This window comes from Nerophis lumbriciformis, linkage group LG14 (assembly GCF_033978685.3).
Source record: "Nerophis lumbriciformis linkage group LG14, RoL_Nlum_v2.1, whole genome shotgun sequence".
NCBI classification, from domain to species: Eukaryota; Metazoa; Chordata; class Actinopteri; order Syngnathiformes; family Syngnathidae; genus Nerophis; species Nerophis lumbriciformis.
The window spans coordinates 24,466,324-24,478,942 of record NC_084561.2 but is presented as its reverse complement, the minus strand read 5'-3'; the positions used below and the strand labels follow the sequence as shown (position 1 = coordinate 24,478,942).

At 39.9% G+C, this 12,619-nt stretch overlaps 1 protein-coding gene and 1 long non-coding RNA gene across 2 annotated transcripts in view; one reads left to right on the top strand and one right to left on the bottom strand.

Annotated features, from left to right (window-relative positions):
* Nucleotides 1-12,619, top strand: part of LOC133616460 (uncharacterized) — a 77,240-nt gene that overhangs the window by 33,965 nt on the left and 30,656 nt on the right. The gene's annotated exons all lie outside the window — the stretch shown is intronic.
* Nucleotides 10,451-12,619, bottom strand: part of lurap1 (leucine rich adaptor protein 1) — a 32,167-nt gene continuing 29,998 nt past the window's right edge. The window contains exon 2 of the mRNA XM_061975751.2: nucleotides 10,451-12,088. Within this exon, the coding sequence (XP_061831735.2) occupies nucleotides 11,288-12,088 (801 nt within the window). The 3' untranslated portion in view covers nucleotides 10,451-11,287. The remainder of the gene's footprint in view (nucleotides 12,089-12,619) is intronic.

Below are 12,619 nucleotides of genomic sequence, written 5' to 3'. Positions count from 1 at the left end.
CCCACATAAGAGATACACCAGTAAATAACACCAAAACTTTAAATGTTCCATTGACAATATAGAACATTACACACAGCGCTCCAAAATCTGTCAAAATGTTTTTAGTACGACTTCGGTAAGCTTTGAAGCCGCACAGCTTAAATGGATTGTCGGCGCATTAAACATACGAGTATTATTATGGTGTGTGTGTGTAAGGGCCGCAAAATGGAACCTATTAGCAGACATTATCTGGTGTTATGTTTCGCAATATTATGCAAAACCAACTTTTCTTACCTTCTGGTACCTGCTGATCTGTATATGGGATCTGCATAAGTACTGAAAATTTGCACGCGTTCGCCATTGTAGTCCGTGCCGACCCGTAGTCGATAAGCTTCTTTTTCTCTACCTTCTTATGTAGCGTTCATCTTCCGCTGTTGCCATTTCTAAAATAAAGTAAAGTAAGGTTCTTACTTATATCTGTCAGTAGACTAGCTATCACAGCGCTAAAAACTGTAGTGGGTTTACATAATTCACCCACGGAATTGTAGTTATTAGAGGGTTCCAGTCCGACGGTTTTTCACAGGACTAATTTCCGGCGTTGTTGTTACATTGAGCCACGGTTGAGGAAATGCTGCTCCGTTATTGAATTAAGTAAAGTCTGAATGTCTTTTAAACAGTTAGCTCCATCTTTTGACACTTCTTCCACTCCCGTCCTTGCACGCTACACCGCTACAACAAAGAAGCGGGGAGAAGACGCTGTCGAAGGTGAGCCTCGTAAATAAGACTGCCCACAAAACGGCGCATCCTGAAGAGACGCTCAGAAAGCTACTTGAAAATGGTCTGTAAAACATAATCTATGCAACATTTTCACCAAAGAACCACCATTACATGTTATGTAGACCACAAGATAGTGTTTTAAATTTAGAAAAAAATCATATGACCTAGAGATGTCCGATAATGGCTTTTTTGCCGATATCCGATATTCCGATATTGTCCAACTCTTGATTACCGATTCCGATACCAACCGATACCGATATATACAGTCGTGGAATTAACACATTATTATGCCTAATTTTGTTGTGATGCCCCGCTGGATGCATTAAACAATGTAACAAGGTTTTCCAAAATAAATCAACTCAAGTTATGGAAAAAAATGCCAACATGGCACTGCCATATTTATTATTGAAGTCATAAAGTGCATTATTTTTTTTAACATGCCTCAAAACAGCTGCTTGGAATTTGGGACATGCTCTCCCTGAGAGAGCATGAGGGTGAGGTGGGCGGGGTTGAGGTGGGGTTTGCGGGGGGTGTATATTGTAGCGTCCCGGAAGAGTTGGTGCTGCAAGGGGTTCTGGGTATTTGTTCTGTTGTGTGTATGTTGTGTTACGGTGCGAAATGTGTTTGTCATTCTTGTTTGGTGTGGGTTCACAATGTGGCGCATATTTATAACAGTGTTAAAGTTGTTTATACGGCCATCCTCAGTGTGACCTGTATGGCTGTTGACCAAGTATGCGTTGCATTCACTTGTGTGTGTGAAAAGCCGTAGGTATTATGTGACTGGGCCGGCACGCAAAGGCAGTGTCTTTAAGATTTATTGCCGCTCTGTACTCCCTACGTCCGTGTACCACTACGTACAGCGGTGTTTTAAAAAGTCAGAAATTTTACTTTTTGAAACCGATACCGATCATTTCAGATATTACATTTTAAAGCATTTATCGGCCTATAATATCGGCAGCCCAATATTATCGGACATCTCTAATATGACCCCTTTAATGTGCCTTATAATCCGGTGTAACCTGACTCTGGCCAGATCCTTGTAGTTCGCTGAGCTCCACACAAGGATCTGGGCTCGAAGGCAATGCAAACTCCTTCATGATAGCAAAAAATAATGAACCAATCAAGATCGCCGGGCGGGATTTCATAGATGTAACGTAGTGCCGAAGCGACTGTTTTTATTCAAACCACAATTGCGGCACGCAGCGAGGAGTCCTGTGCTGACATATTTTCTTTGCACAAACGACATTGATCGTCTACTGACATTGCTGCGTTGTTTCAGTAAAACTTCTCTAACTTTTCGCTCTGTTGTTATCCAATATGTCGGCTGTTCTGTTTTGGATTTCCCAGCGTTGCTCTCATCGGCATCACGGGTTGATTTGGATGTGAGTGATTGAAGTAGCAAGTCATTCAAGATAACGGACAAGTGGTTTATCCAATCACATACAGTGATTTTTTGTTTCCAAGGCCCCGCCTTCTGAAATACATCTCCTGTTGAGAAATCACAGATCCTTGAGTGGAGCTCAGCGAACTACAAGGATCTGGCGAGAGTCAGGTTAAATCCGATGCGCCTTTTGTATGAAAAAAAGACCTGAATAGACTCCCTCATCGGCAGTGCGCCTTTTAATCCGGTGCGCCCTATGGTCCGAAAAATACAGTAATACGCAGCATAAGACCATTGCAACATCCCTAGGAAGCAGTTGTTTACCCGAGGAGTGAGTTTTACTCGGAATTTAGCTGCTCAATGTGAGCGAAAGTGCTGAAAGATACAAACATCCCAGTGAGAACACTGCAAAAAGCCAGTGTTCAAAAACAAGGGAAAAAAATACAAAAATTAGGGGTATTTTATTTGAACTAAGCAAAATTATCTGCCAATAGAATAAGAAAATTTGGCTTGTCAAGACTTTCCAAAACAAGTAAAATTAGCTAACCTCAATAAACCCCAAAATACCTTAAAATAAGAATATTCTCACTAATAACTGTACTACTATATGACTACGTATATTATATTGTTTCATTGAAAATAAAACAGCAAAGTCCATTTGGCTGTCATCTGTTTTAATATGAGACACAATTATGTCAAAGTCATGATTTTTTTCTTTCATGCTTAAAATAAGAAATTATTACTTTAAAAAAGTAGTTTTATACTTGTGAGTGTTGACGACACAGCTTTGCAACAGTTGATATCCTAGTTTCAAGCATGTTTTACTCAATATCGGTCATAAAATCTCAGCACCAAGCTGTAATATCTTACTGAGATCATTTAGGACCAAAACCCTTAAAACAAGTAAAACACTCTAACATAAAATCTGCTAATTGAGAAGAATCTTATCAGACAGAAAATAAGCAAATAAGCAAATATCACCCTTATTTGAGATATTTCATCTTACTTAGATTTCAGTTTTTGCAGTGAAAGGACATTGAAAGTCACTGTTTTATAATTTCGGCCGGTGTGGCTCAAATGGTAGAGCGGTGGTCCAGAAACCTGAGGGTTTTTGGTACGCATCCAGCATGTACTAGAAGAGCAGGCGCATCAGAGCTTGTTTTAACTGAACAGAATATGACAAGTGCAAAGTGGAGTCAGCGTTTCAGTCAGCTCAATTGCTGGAGTCAAGGCGTTAAAGACAGTTCTGGGTCAGCTGATTCTTTTTCCAATCACTTTCTTGTCGCCACACAGTTTGAACATGACTGAGTCCACAAGTAAGAATACAAATCAAGTAAAGAAGGACACTGCTTTTAATGGATCTCAGTCCGGTGCCAATGGAACTCCCGCATGTGAAATGCGCTTGTGAGAACGTTAGAGTGTTACAGAGCTGCGGGACTCCGGCAGTGGAAGCTTTCTCTCAGCTGCGTGCTGAGAGCTGCACTGTTCGTCTGTTTTCTGCCTCCTGGGGGAACACAAGAAGCCGTCTGTCTTTCAGCTCCTCCAAAATGAACTCGGCTGACGCGAAAGACTCTCAAGAGCATAAAAGGTAGCTAATGGAGTGGACGGCTGGAAAAGAAGGCTGAGCAAAAAGAGGAAAGCAACTAAGTAGCTCTTCCTAAATCAATCTCTCGTTTCAAAGTTTCCGGAGATAGAACATGATGACTCCTGAGTTTGTCATAAACATTAGCATTTACCAATTTAATGTAGGGATGCACGATACTTATCGGCGGATAATTTAGATAATGATAAATAGAGATGTCCGATATTGGCTTTTTTGCTGATATCCGATATTCCCATATTGTCCAACTCTTAATTACCGATTCCGATATAAACAGATACCGATATATATATACATATATATATATATATATATATATATATATAAATATATATATATATATATTTATATATATATATATATATACACAGTCGTGGAATTAACACATTATTATGCCTAATTTTGTTGTAATGCCCCGCTGGATGCATTAAACAATGTAACAAGGTTTTCCAAAATAAATCAACTCAAGTTATAGAAAAAAATGCCAACATGGAACTGCCATATTTATTATTGAAGTCACAAAGTGCATTATTTTTTTTAACATGCCTCAAAACAGCAGCTTGGAATTTGGGACATGCTCTCCCTTAGAGAGCATGAGGAGGTTGAGGTGGGGGGCTAGGGGGTAGCGGGGAGGTGTATATTGTAGCGTCCCGGAAGAGTTAGTGCTGCAAGGGGTTCTGGGTATTTGTTCTGTTGTGTTTAGGTTGTGTTACGGTGCGGATGTTCTCAGGAAATGTGTTAGTCATTCTTGTTTGGTGTGGGTTCACAGTGTGGCGCATATTTATAACAGTGTTAAAGTTGTTTATACGACCACCTTCAGTGTGACCTGTACGGCTGTAGACCAAGTATGGCTTGCATTCACTTGTGTGTATGAAAAGCCGTAGATGTTATGTGATTGGGCCGGCACGCAAAGGCAGTGCCTTTAAGGTTTATTGGCGCTCTGTACTTCTTCCTACATCCGTGTACCACTCCGTACAGCGGCGTTTTAAAAAGTCATACATTTTACTTTTTGAAACCGATACCGATAATTTACGATATTACATTTTAAAGCATTTATCGGCCGATGATATCGGCAGTCCGATATTATCGGACATCTCTAATGATAAAGGCTTATCGTCTTTGTGTTTGTCGCTGGTCTCTCTGATGTGGCTTGTTTCCTCCTGGCTCCTTAAACCCTTTCCTCCCCTACGTTATGGTCGCATATTTATGATGTCATGATTTATGATGTCCTTCACTTGGCTGAAGAGAAAAGCATCATGGGGCAGCAGTCACCGGTCTGGGCTTTCTTTACTGTGTCAAAAGAAGACATTCGTCGTTTGCAAAGCGTGTTCTAAAGAAATTAAACGGGGAGGGTTAAATAAAAACTTCAACACAATAAAATATGATAAGTCACCTTAAAATTCACTAACGTGAAGATTTATGGAAGCTGCCTATGCTGCTAAACCGACACTGGGTGTTAATAGCGGCGACCGCAGCAAATTTAAAGCCACGAGACTGATTAGAAAGTGTTTGATGAGAGGCAGCAGTTTGTAAGAAAAATATCTTAGTAGGAAATAACTTGATGACAAAATGAATCATTGTTTATGTTTAACTTCATGATTAAGTTAACTGTTAGTTAAATTTTATGATTTATTCAGTAGAAAAAAATGTACTTTATCATTTGAACCCTGATTTTTTTTTTTTTTCTATGAGTAAGTGTTGTCTTTCTAAGGGGCAGGCACTTATTGCACTACTGTATTACTTTTTGATGAAAAATCACAACAATTACTAAAAATATAATTGTATCCGTTTTATTTGTCAGTTAACAAAAAATGTGACTCCACTTGTTAACTGCAATGCAGAATTGCATTGGCTTAGATCTATTCATTTGTATCTGCTAAGTCTGTTTTTGTATTTTATGAAATCTTGTTCAGTATGTTTGAGTTGATTGATCTATCAATGAATTAATTGAAAAGTTGAATATTCAATACATTCCTTTTTTTTTTGCTCTACCCAATGATTCTAACTATGCATGGATCACAATTATAGTGGGATGTGTATTTGTTCTAAGATTATAGTTAAATTAGGTAAAGAAATATCTGTTGACATTATCACTATCCCTACAAAAGATTAGTATAATTTGTGTTAGTGTATACATTTTGGGCAAAAGTGTGAACGGTTGAATTAATTTGTGTAAATATATATACATAGATATTAGTTATCATTATTGGTTATCGGTTGCAAAGGTCTGAAAATTAACGGTTATGGTTTTAAATTTCCGTTGTTGTGCATCTCTGCTTGTGATGTAGAACTATTTGGGTCAGTAGATGTGTGTCACCATTTTTGTCAACTGTATCCGTAGCCGTTTTGATCTAAATATCAATAGTATTCATACCAAAGTATGTATTGGTATCGGATTGATCCTAGCGTGACACGGATCGATACTTTTGTAGCAGCTTCTCATCTGTAAGTCCAGCAAAAAAAACCCATCACATCTCACTCCTTCCCTATTACCCAACTGACTTTATTTTTACCAATATCTGCCTGCAATGGAAGTTATTTATCTTATGTTGACATTCTTATATTTACATTTGTGTTACATTGTAAAGTGAATACTATTGATACAGCATTTTTTCTCTAGAGACTTAAAGTGCTTTACATAGTGAAATCCATTATCTACATTTAAACCAGTGTGGGTGGCACTGGGAGCAGGTGGGTAAAGTGCCTTGCCCAAAGACACCACGGCATTGACTAGGATGGCAGAAGCTGGAATCGAACTAGCAACTTTTTTCTTAAATAATTCTGTGTCATTGAACGTCAAAAGGGATTTTTGGAAACAATAATGTTATGCTAATACTGTACATTGTTGTGTATAGTTGCATTATGTTTCCATTTCAGACGGTCACTGATAAATAGTTACCGGTAAGTGTTTTTCATACCTACCACTCTTCTCTGTGTGAGTAAAACATTCTGCACTACAAAATAAAAGTATGCAGGATTTGTGCTGATATAAACCAAGATTGACTAACCCTAACTCTGTATCGTTGACAACTATCAATGGAACTTGGGTAAAATGTACAGTGCATCTGGAAAGTATTCATAGTGCTTCACTTTTTCCACATTTTGTTATGTTGCAGCCTTATTCCAAAATATTTTTTGTCTTTAAGATTCTAAGCACAATAGCCCATAATGACAATGAGAAGAGTATTTTTTATTTTGCAAATTTATAAAAGAAAATATTAAATCACATGCACATCAGTATTTACAGACTTTGCTCAATACTTTGTTGATGAGCCTTAGGCAGAAATTACAGCCTCAAGTCTTTTTGAATACAATGCCACAAGCTTGGCACACCTATCTATGAACAGTTTCACCTATCCTTTATTGCCCATTCCTCTTTGCAGCACCTCTCAAGCTCCGTCAGGTTGGATGGGAAACGTTGGTTTTCATTCAGGATGTCTCTGTACGTTGCTGCATTCATCTGAGCCTAGTCAGGGAGGTGACCAAGAACCCAGAAGGACAGCCATCTCTGCAGCAATCCACCAATCAGGCCTGTATGGTATACGGCCGTTTTTTTACTAAAATGTTGCCAAAATGCACCTGAAAGACTCAGACCATGAAGATCAAAATTCTCTGGTCTAATGAGGCAAAGATTGAACTCTTTGGCATACATGCCAGGCATCATGTTTGGAGGAAACCAGGCACCGCTCATCAGCAGGCCATTACCATCCCTACAGTGAAGCATGGTGGTGGGGATGTTTTTTCAACGGCAGGAACTGGGAGACTTGTCAGGATAAAGGGAAAAATTAATGCAGCAACGTACAGAGACATTCTGGATGAAAACCAACACTTTTCACCCAACTTGATGGAGTTTGAGAGGTGCAAAGTTAAATATATATGCATATTTTCACATTGTCATTCATTCCATTTTGTAATAAGGCTGTAACATAAGTGGAAAAAGTGAAGCGCTGTGAATACTTTCTGGGTGCACTGTATATCTAGTATTGCTGACCTTGAGAGGAGTATTATTCCTGTTAAATGTGTTTTACATGCAGCATCTACTTGACTTATTAGGAATAGGAATTCATGATACCAAATTCCAAAAGTTTAATCTCTAATTGTCCTTTCTAGGAGCATCGATGTATTCATTCTCACGACTACTAAAAACCATTCCTCCAGGCGCCAACATTCTTATTTCCCAGGAGGAAGCGCAATGAAATTATGTTCATTTTCCTTTCCTAAATTGACCATGCAGTCAAAACACATTACTGCATCGTGGAGACACACCATAGCTGGATATAATGGCTTCTACAGGTTGGCTCACTGTGTTTCTTTTCCCCATATGGCTGAGCTCATTTGGAACAAAAACCACAAACTGGCGCAGCAGACGCTCTCTTTGGCGTGCAATGTTGCTTCCCAGCCAGCACATATGTTAAAAAAAGGAAGAAGTGCTTCAATGACTTCATGTCTACACTTTGGATGGATTAGCCAACGTTGGCAGACACTGTCCTTATACTTTTTTCTCGTTGAAAGGTCTTTACAGAAAGGAAATACTTTCCGCGTGGTCAATGTTGTCTCAGTCAGAGGTCATTGTATGTGTATGGATAAGCTGGTTTTGACAGTTTTGTTGTCACTTTCCTATGAAGTTACACTCCTTAAATAAATCGGGCACTGAACTGTTAATAGCTCTTAATTTAGTGAGCTGCATAAACATGTAGCTATAAAGAATTTCAGTAACACTGTATATCAAAAATACAAGTAACATGATTTACTGTGTGAAAGTATTCAATGGAGAGTAGATACCGTACACTTTTTGGGACGGTTATCAATGTTTTTCAACAAATGCACCATCCACACTACCCACACTCATATTGCTGCTCTTTACAGTCAACCCAAAACTAAGCAAATATTTTTAGGATAGTTTAGTTCAGGGGTTTCCAAATTTTTTTCCTAGGGCAAAATTGGGCTAAAAAATGTCTGGGGACTGGGCTATCTATGTATGTATCAAATTAACAACTCACCTCGCACCAGACCGTGATAACACTATAATATAAAGTATAATAGATAAAACATTTAATATTAAAAAGTATGTGGATGTCCGACCCCTACCTTGTTTATGTCACTGACAACATTTTTAGCGTTTTGCAATTAATCAAAAACTTCAAACAGCTAAAATGCACCAAACACTCAAATTCCAGTACAGTTCCATGTCCTGCCACCTGCAGAAATACTCTGCTGTGGTCAGGTGTATCGGAGAGGGACAGGAATTGGAGTACAGGACACTGATCGCTGACTTTGTGGAGTGGTCTCAGGCGAACCATCTGCTCCTTAATGTGGACAAGACCAAGGAGCTGGTCATCGACTTCAAGAAGAAAATGACCCCTATGGAGCCCATCAAAATCCAGGGCTGGGAAGTGGCAGTAGTGGGGCAGTACAAGTACCTGGGAGTCCACTTGAACAGCAGCCTGGACTGGAAAGACAACAGCAAGGCTGTTTACAAGAAGGGCATGAGCAGACTCTTTTTCCTGAGGAAGCTTAGGTCCTTTAATGTGTGCAGCAAGCTGCTGGGAGATCTTTTTTCAGTCTGTTGTGGCCAGTGCCCTGTACTTTGCAGTGGTTTGTTGGGGGAGCAGCACCAGCAAAAGGGGCTTAAACCAGATTGACAAACTGATCCAGAAAACCGGCCAAACTATTGGCCCGCAGTTGGAGGCGTTTGTGTCAGTGAGGGACAGGAGGACACTAGACGAACTGCTCGCCATCATGGACAATGCTGCCCACCCACTCCACCAGACATTTTAGGGACAGCGGAGTTCATACTCCAAGAGGCTCCTTCAGCTTCGTTCCCACAGTGTTCGATTCAAGAACTCCTCCATCCAGCTGTTTAATCACTCGCCGTACAGCAATAGATGATATCTGTCTATTACCTGACACCTTCTATGTTAGCTACCTCTCTTTGTTTATAATGTATATTTTCTGCTGGATCTACTCTCTATTTTATCCTGCCCTTTTTTTTTTTTTTGCTGCAGCTGTTACACACACTGTAATAGTGTACATGGTAAATGTGATTTGTGATATATAATAGAAAAATGTAATATATACGGTATATATAATATGTAAATATTACATATGTTATTTTATATTGCTACTATGGTACATTTTTAGTCTACTTTATACCTGCATTATCCTTTCCATCCTTTGTAACTGAGCTACTGTGTGGAACAATTTCCCTTGTGGATCAATAAAGTTAGTCAAAGTCTAATTCTAACACGGCAATGTGAGGGAACAGACTGCTTTGCGTTTTACCCATCATGCATTGTAGTGGCATTAAATGGGGCTGTAATTATTACATGTGTATGGTTTTTAAATATTTTTTTTATAATGCCCACATTGGTCAGTGAGCATGTTAAATTGTGTCTTGGTTTGTATTGTTTTTGACTTGTGTTTTTTGTTCATGCCACAGGTGAGAACGTTTGTTTGATTTATTACATACAAATACTTACACAATGATTACTGATAGTTGTTGAGTAACAATTCTCAGATTGAGTGCTTTTATGAAATTGTGACATTATTATGAGAATATTTTGAGATACCATAAGGGACAGTTCAACCCGCAGGTCCGCAAATTCGGGCAACCCTGGTTTATTTATTGCATAGTACAGGAGCAAAATGCAAAATGTGTGGCATCAGTAAAATGCGCCCATTTGAAAACCAAAGCAAAAATAAAATACACAGACTGATGGTCGAGCCTTTTTATGCAACACAAGCAGGCAAAATACACCAACCGCCAGCTAAGATTATAATGACAAGTGCATTCATCTCACGAGGAAAAGAACAGGCCAGGCAATATACAGTATAAGGTTTTCACCAATCAGGTACATTATCTGCTTATAACAGGGCATATAAAATCAACCTACAACCAGTCGTGACGGGTACAGAGTACCTGCACAGTGACATCAACATATTGCAGATAGACGTTGCATAATAGGTACAGTACATAGACCGAGGAAATCCTATTTAGCTTAGGGAACTACTGTAGGTGCTTGAGACAAACATGCACAGATTTGATGTTAACACTTATTAGTGTAATACATGTTTCACTTACAGTATGTAGAGCCAATGTTATGCTTTATACACACAATGGGAATACAATCATCGAGTGACCCAAAAATAATCCAATATGGATAAACATTGGTCTTATTTGGGTCTAATACAAGAATAATGTATCTGATCCTAAATGTGTGTAAATGACTGTTCTCCCACCAAGTATTACTGGGCCCTTTGTTTCTGCCACATCACAATTTAAATTTTTTACAAGTATTTTTATTTGGTAGATCATCTGTGCTTAGGAGTCACATAAGAGTGAAAAGGAGCGACGAGAGGAATGCTTAGAAAGAGCCTGAGAAACATTAGCACTGTTTGACTGACAATGGTCAAAATCGTGTTATGTGCATTGACCTATTTGTGGAGTAGACGCGGAACAAAAAAATAAAATGTAGCTTAGTCCTTTACAGCCAGCGAGCATCTTTTAGCAAGGGCACGGGCCCTGAAGGAACAGGGCATGCTCAGTAGTCTTACAAAAACGTCACATCTTCTTGCGATTGCACCCACCGCCAGTGGGCGTCGTACTCCAGATGCATTTTACTCTTGAGTTTGCATGTATCCAAGTCCACGTTGGCATTTTTGTAAGGTTTACGTTTCGGGCTCTGCTTCAGGTTTTCAGTGAGGCTGACTTTTTGTAGGGTTGTCTTCTCCTGAGTGCCGTTGGCCTTAATGATCTGGGTATTGGTCCTAGTCTCTATCGCCTTAGGGCAAACTGAAGAATCCTGCTTAGTTTTAGACTGAGCTTCAGGAATGCAGCCAGGAACAGACGCTTTTCCACTGCCAGTCCCAACTATCCCATTCCCATTGATATCACTGACACCAACGGGCCCGTTTCCAGTTTTCTCAGTTGATCGAGACCGGATGGATTTAACAACTCTAGTCTCAACCCCGGGCTTGTCCCCAGTCACAGTGGCCACAGAGCCTCCCGCTGTCCGCACCACAGCAGTCGCCTCGGAGACCTGCGGTGTGGACGAGCAGATGACCGACTCTGAGCTCGAAGGACAGTATTCATCCATATCATCCGCCAGGGTGTCCAAGTAACTGCCGATGGAAATGTTGTCCAGCTTGTCATTGGGGTCCTGAAGGCTGCTCCAGGAACCTCTCCAGGAAGTATCGGGACCCTCGCCCAGGCTGTACTGGCTGCTAGTCAGGCTGCTGCAGCGGCTGGTTAGCGTGCTGCGCTCCTCCAGTAACCATTTCACTGCCTCGATGCCCTCGTTGACAGCCAGCAGCTGCTGAAGGATCTTGACGTCCACTGAGCGCAATTGTGCCTGTAGAAACATTACAATTAGATGCAGATCTGAAATGACTAGGATTTTGCTCAAGGACACGTTGGCAGACAACTTGTCCAGGGTGTACCCTGCCTTTAGCCCGAGTGCAGCTGGGATAAGCTCCTGCCCCCCCTCGACCCCGAAAGGGACAAGCGGTAGAAAATGAATGGATGGGCACTTTGGCAATACTGTCTCTCGTTAGCAACCAACAGGTAAATAAGTAGAATTAAATCAGAATTTTCTAACAGTATCAACAAAAGAACAACTTCACCAATAGCAGACATTTTGGAGCTTTCCAACAAAGATAATATTCTATGCAGATACACTCAAACCACAAAAGATGAATAAATTATTGCTGTAGGTAAAACAAAATGTTGTACAATAAAGTTTATGAGTATGTTTTCAATAATGTCAACAAATTCCTAAAATTTTTCATCTTTTTATTTTTTACGTCCCCAATGTCATATTTACGTTATTTTCAAATAATGCCTTTAAATCTCGATCCGGAAAGCCGATGTCCTCTGGCCGATG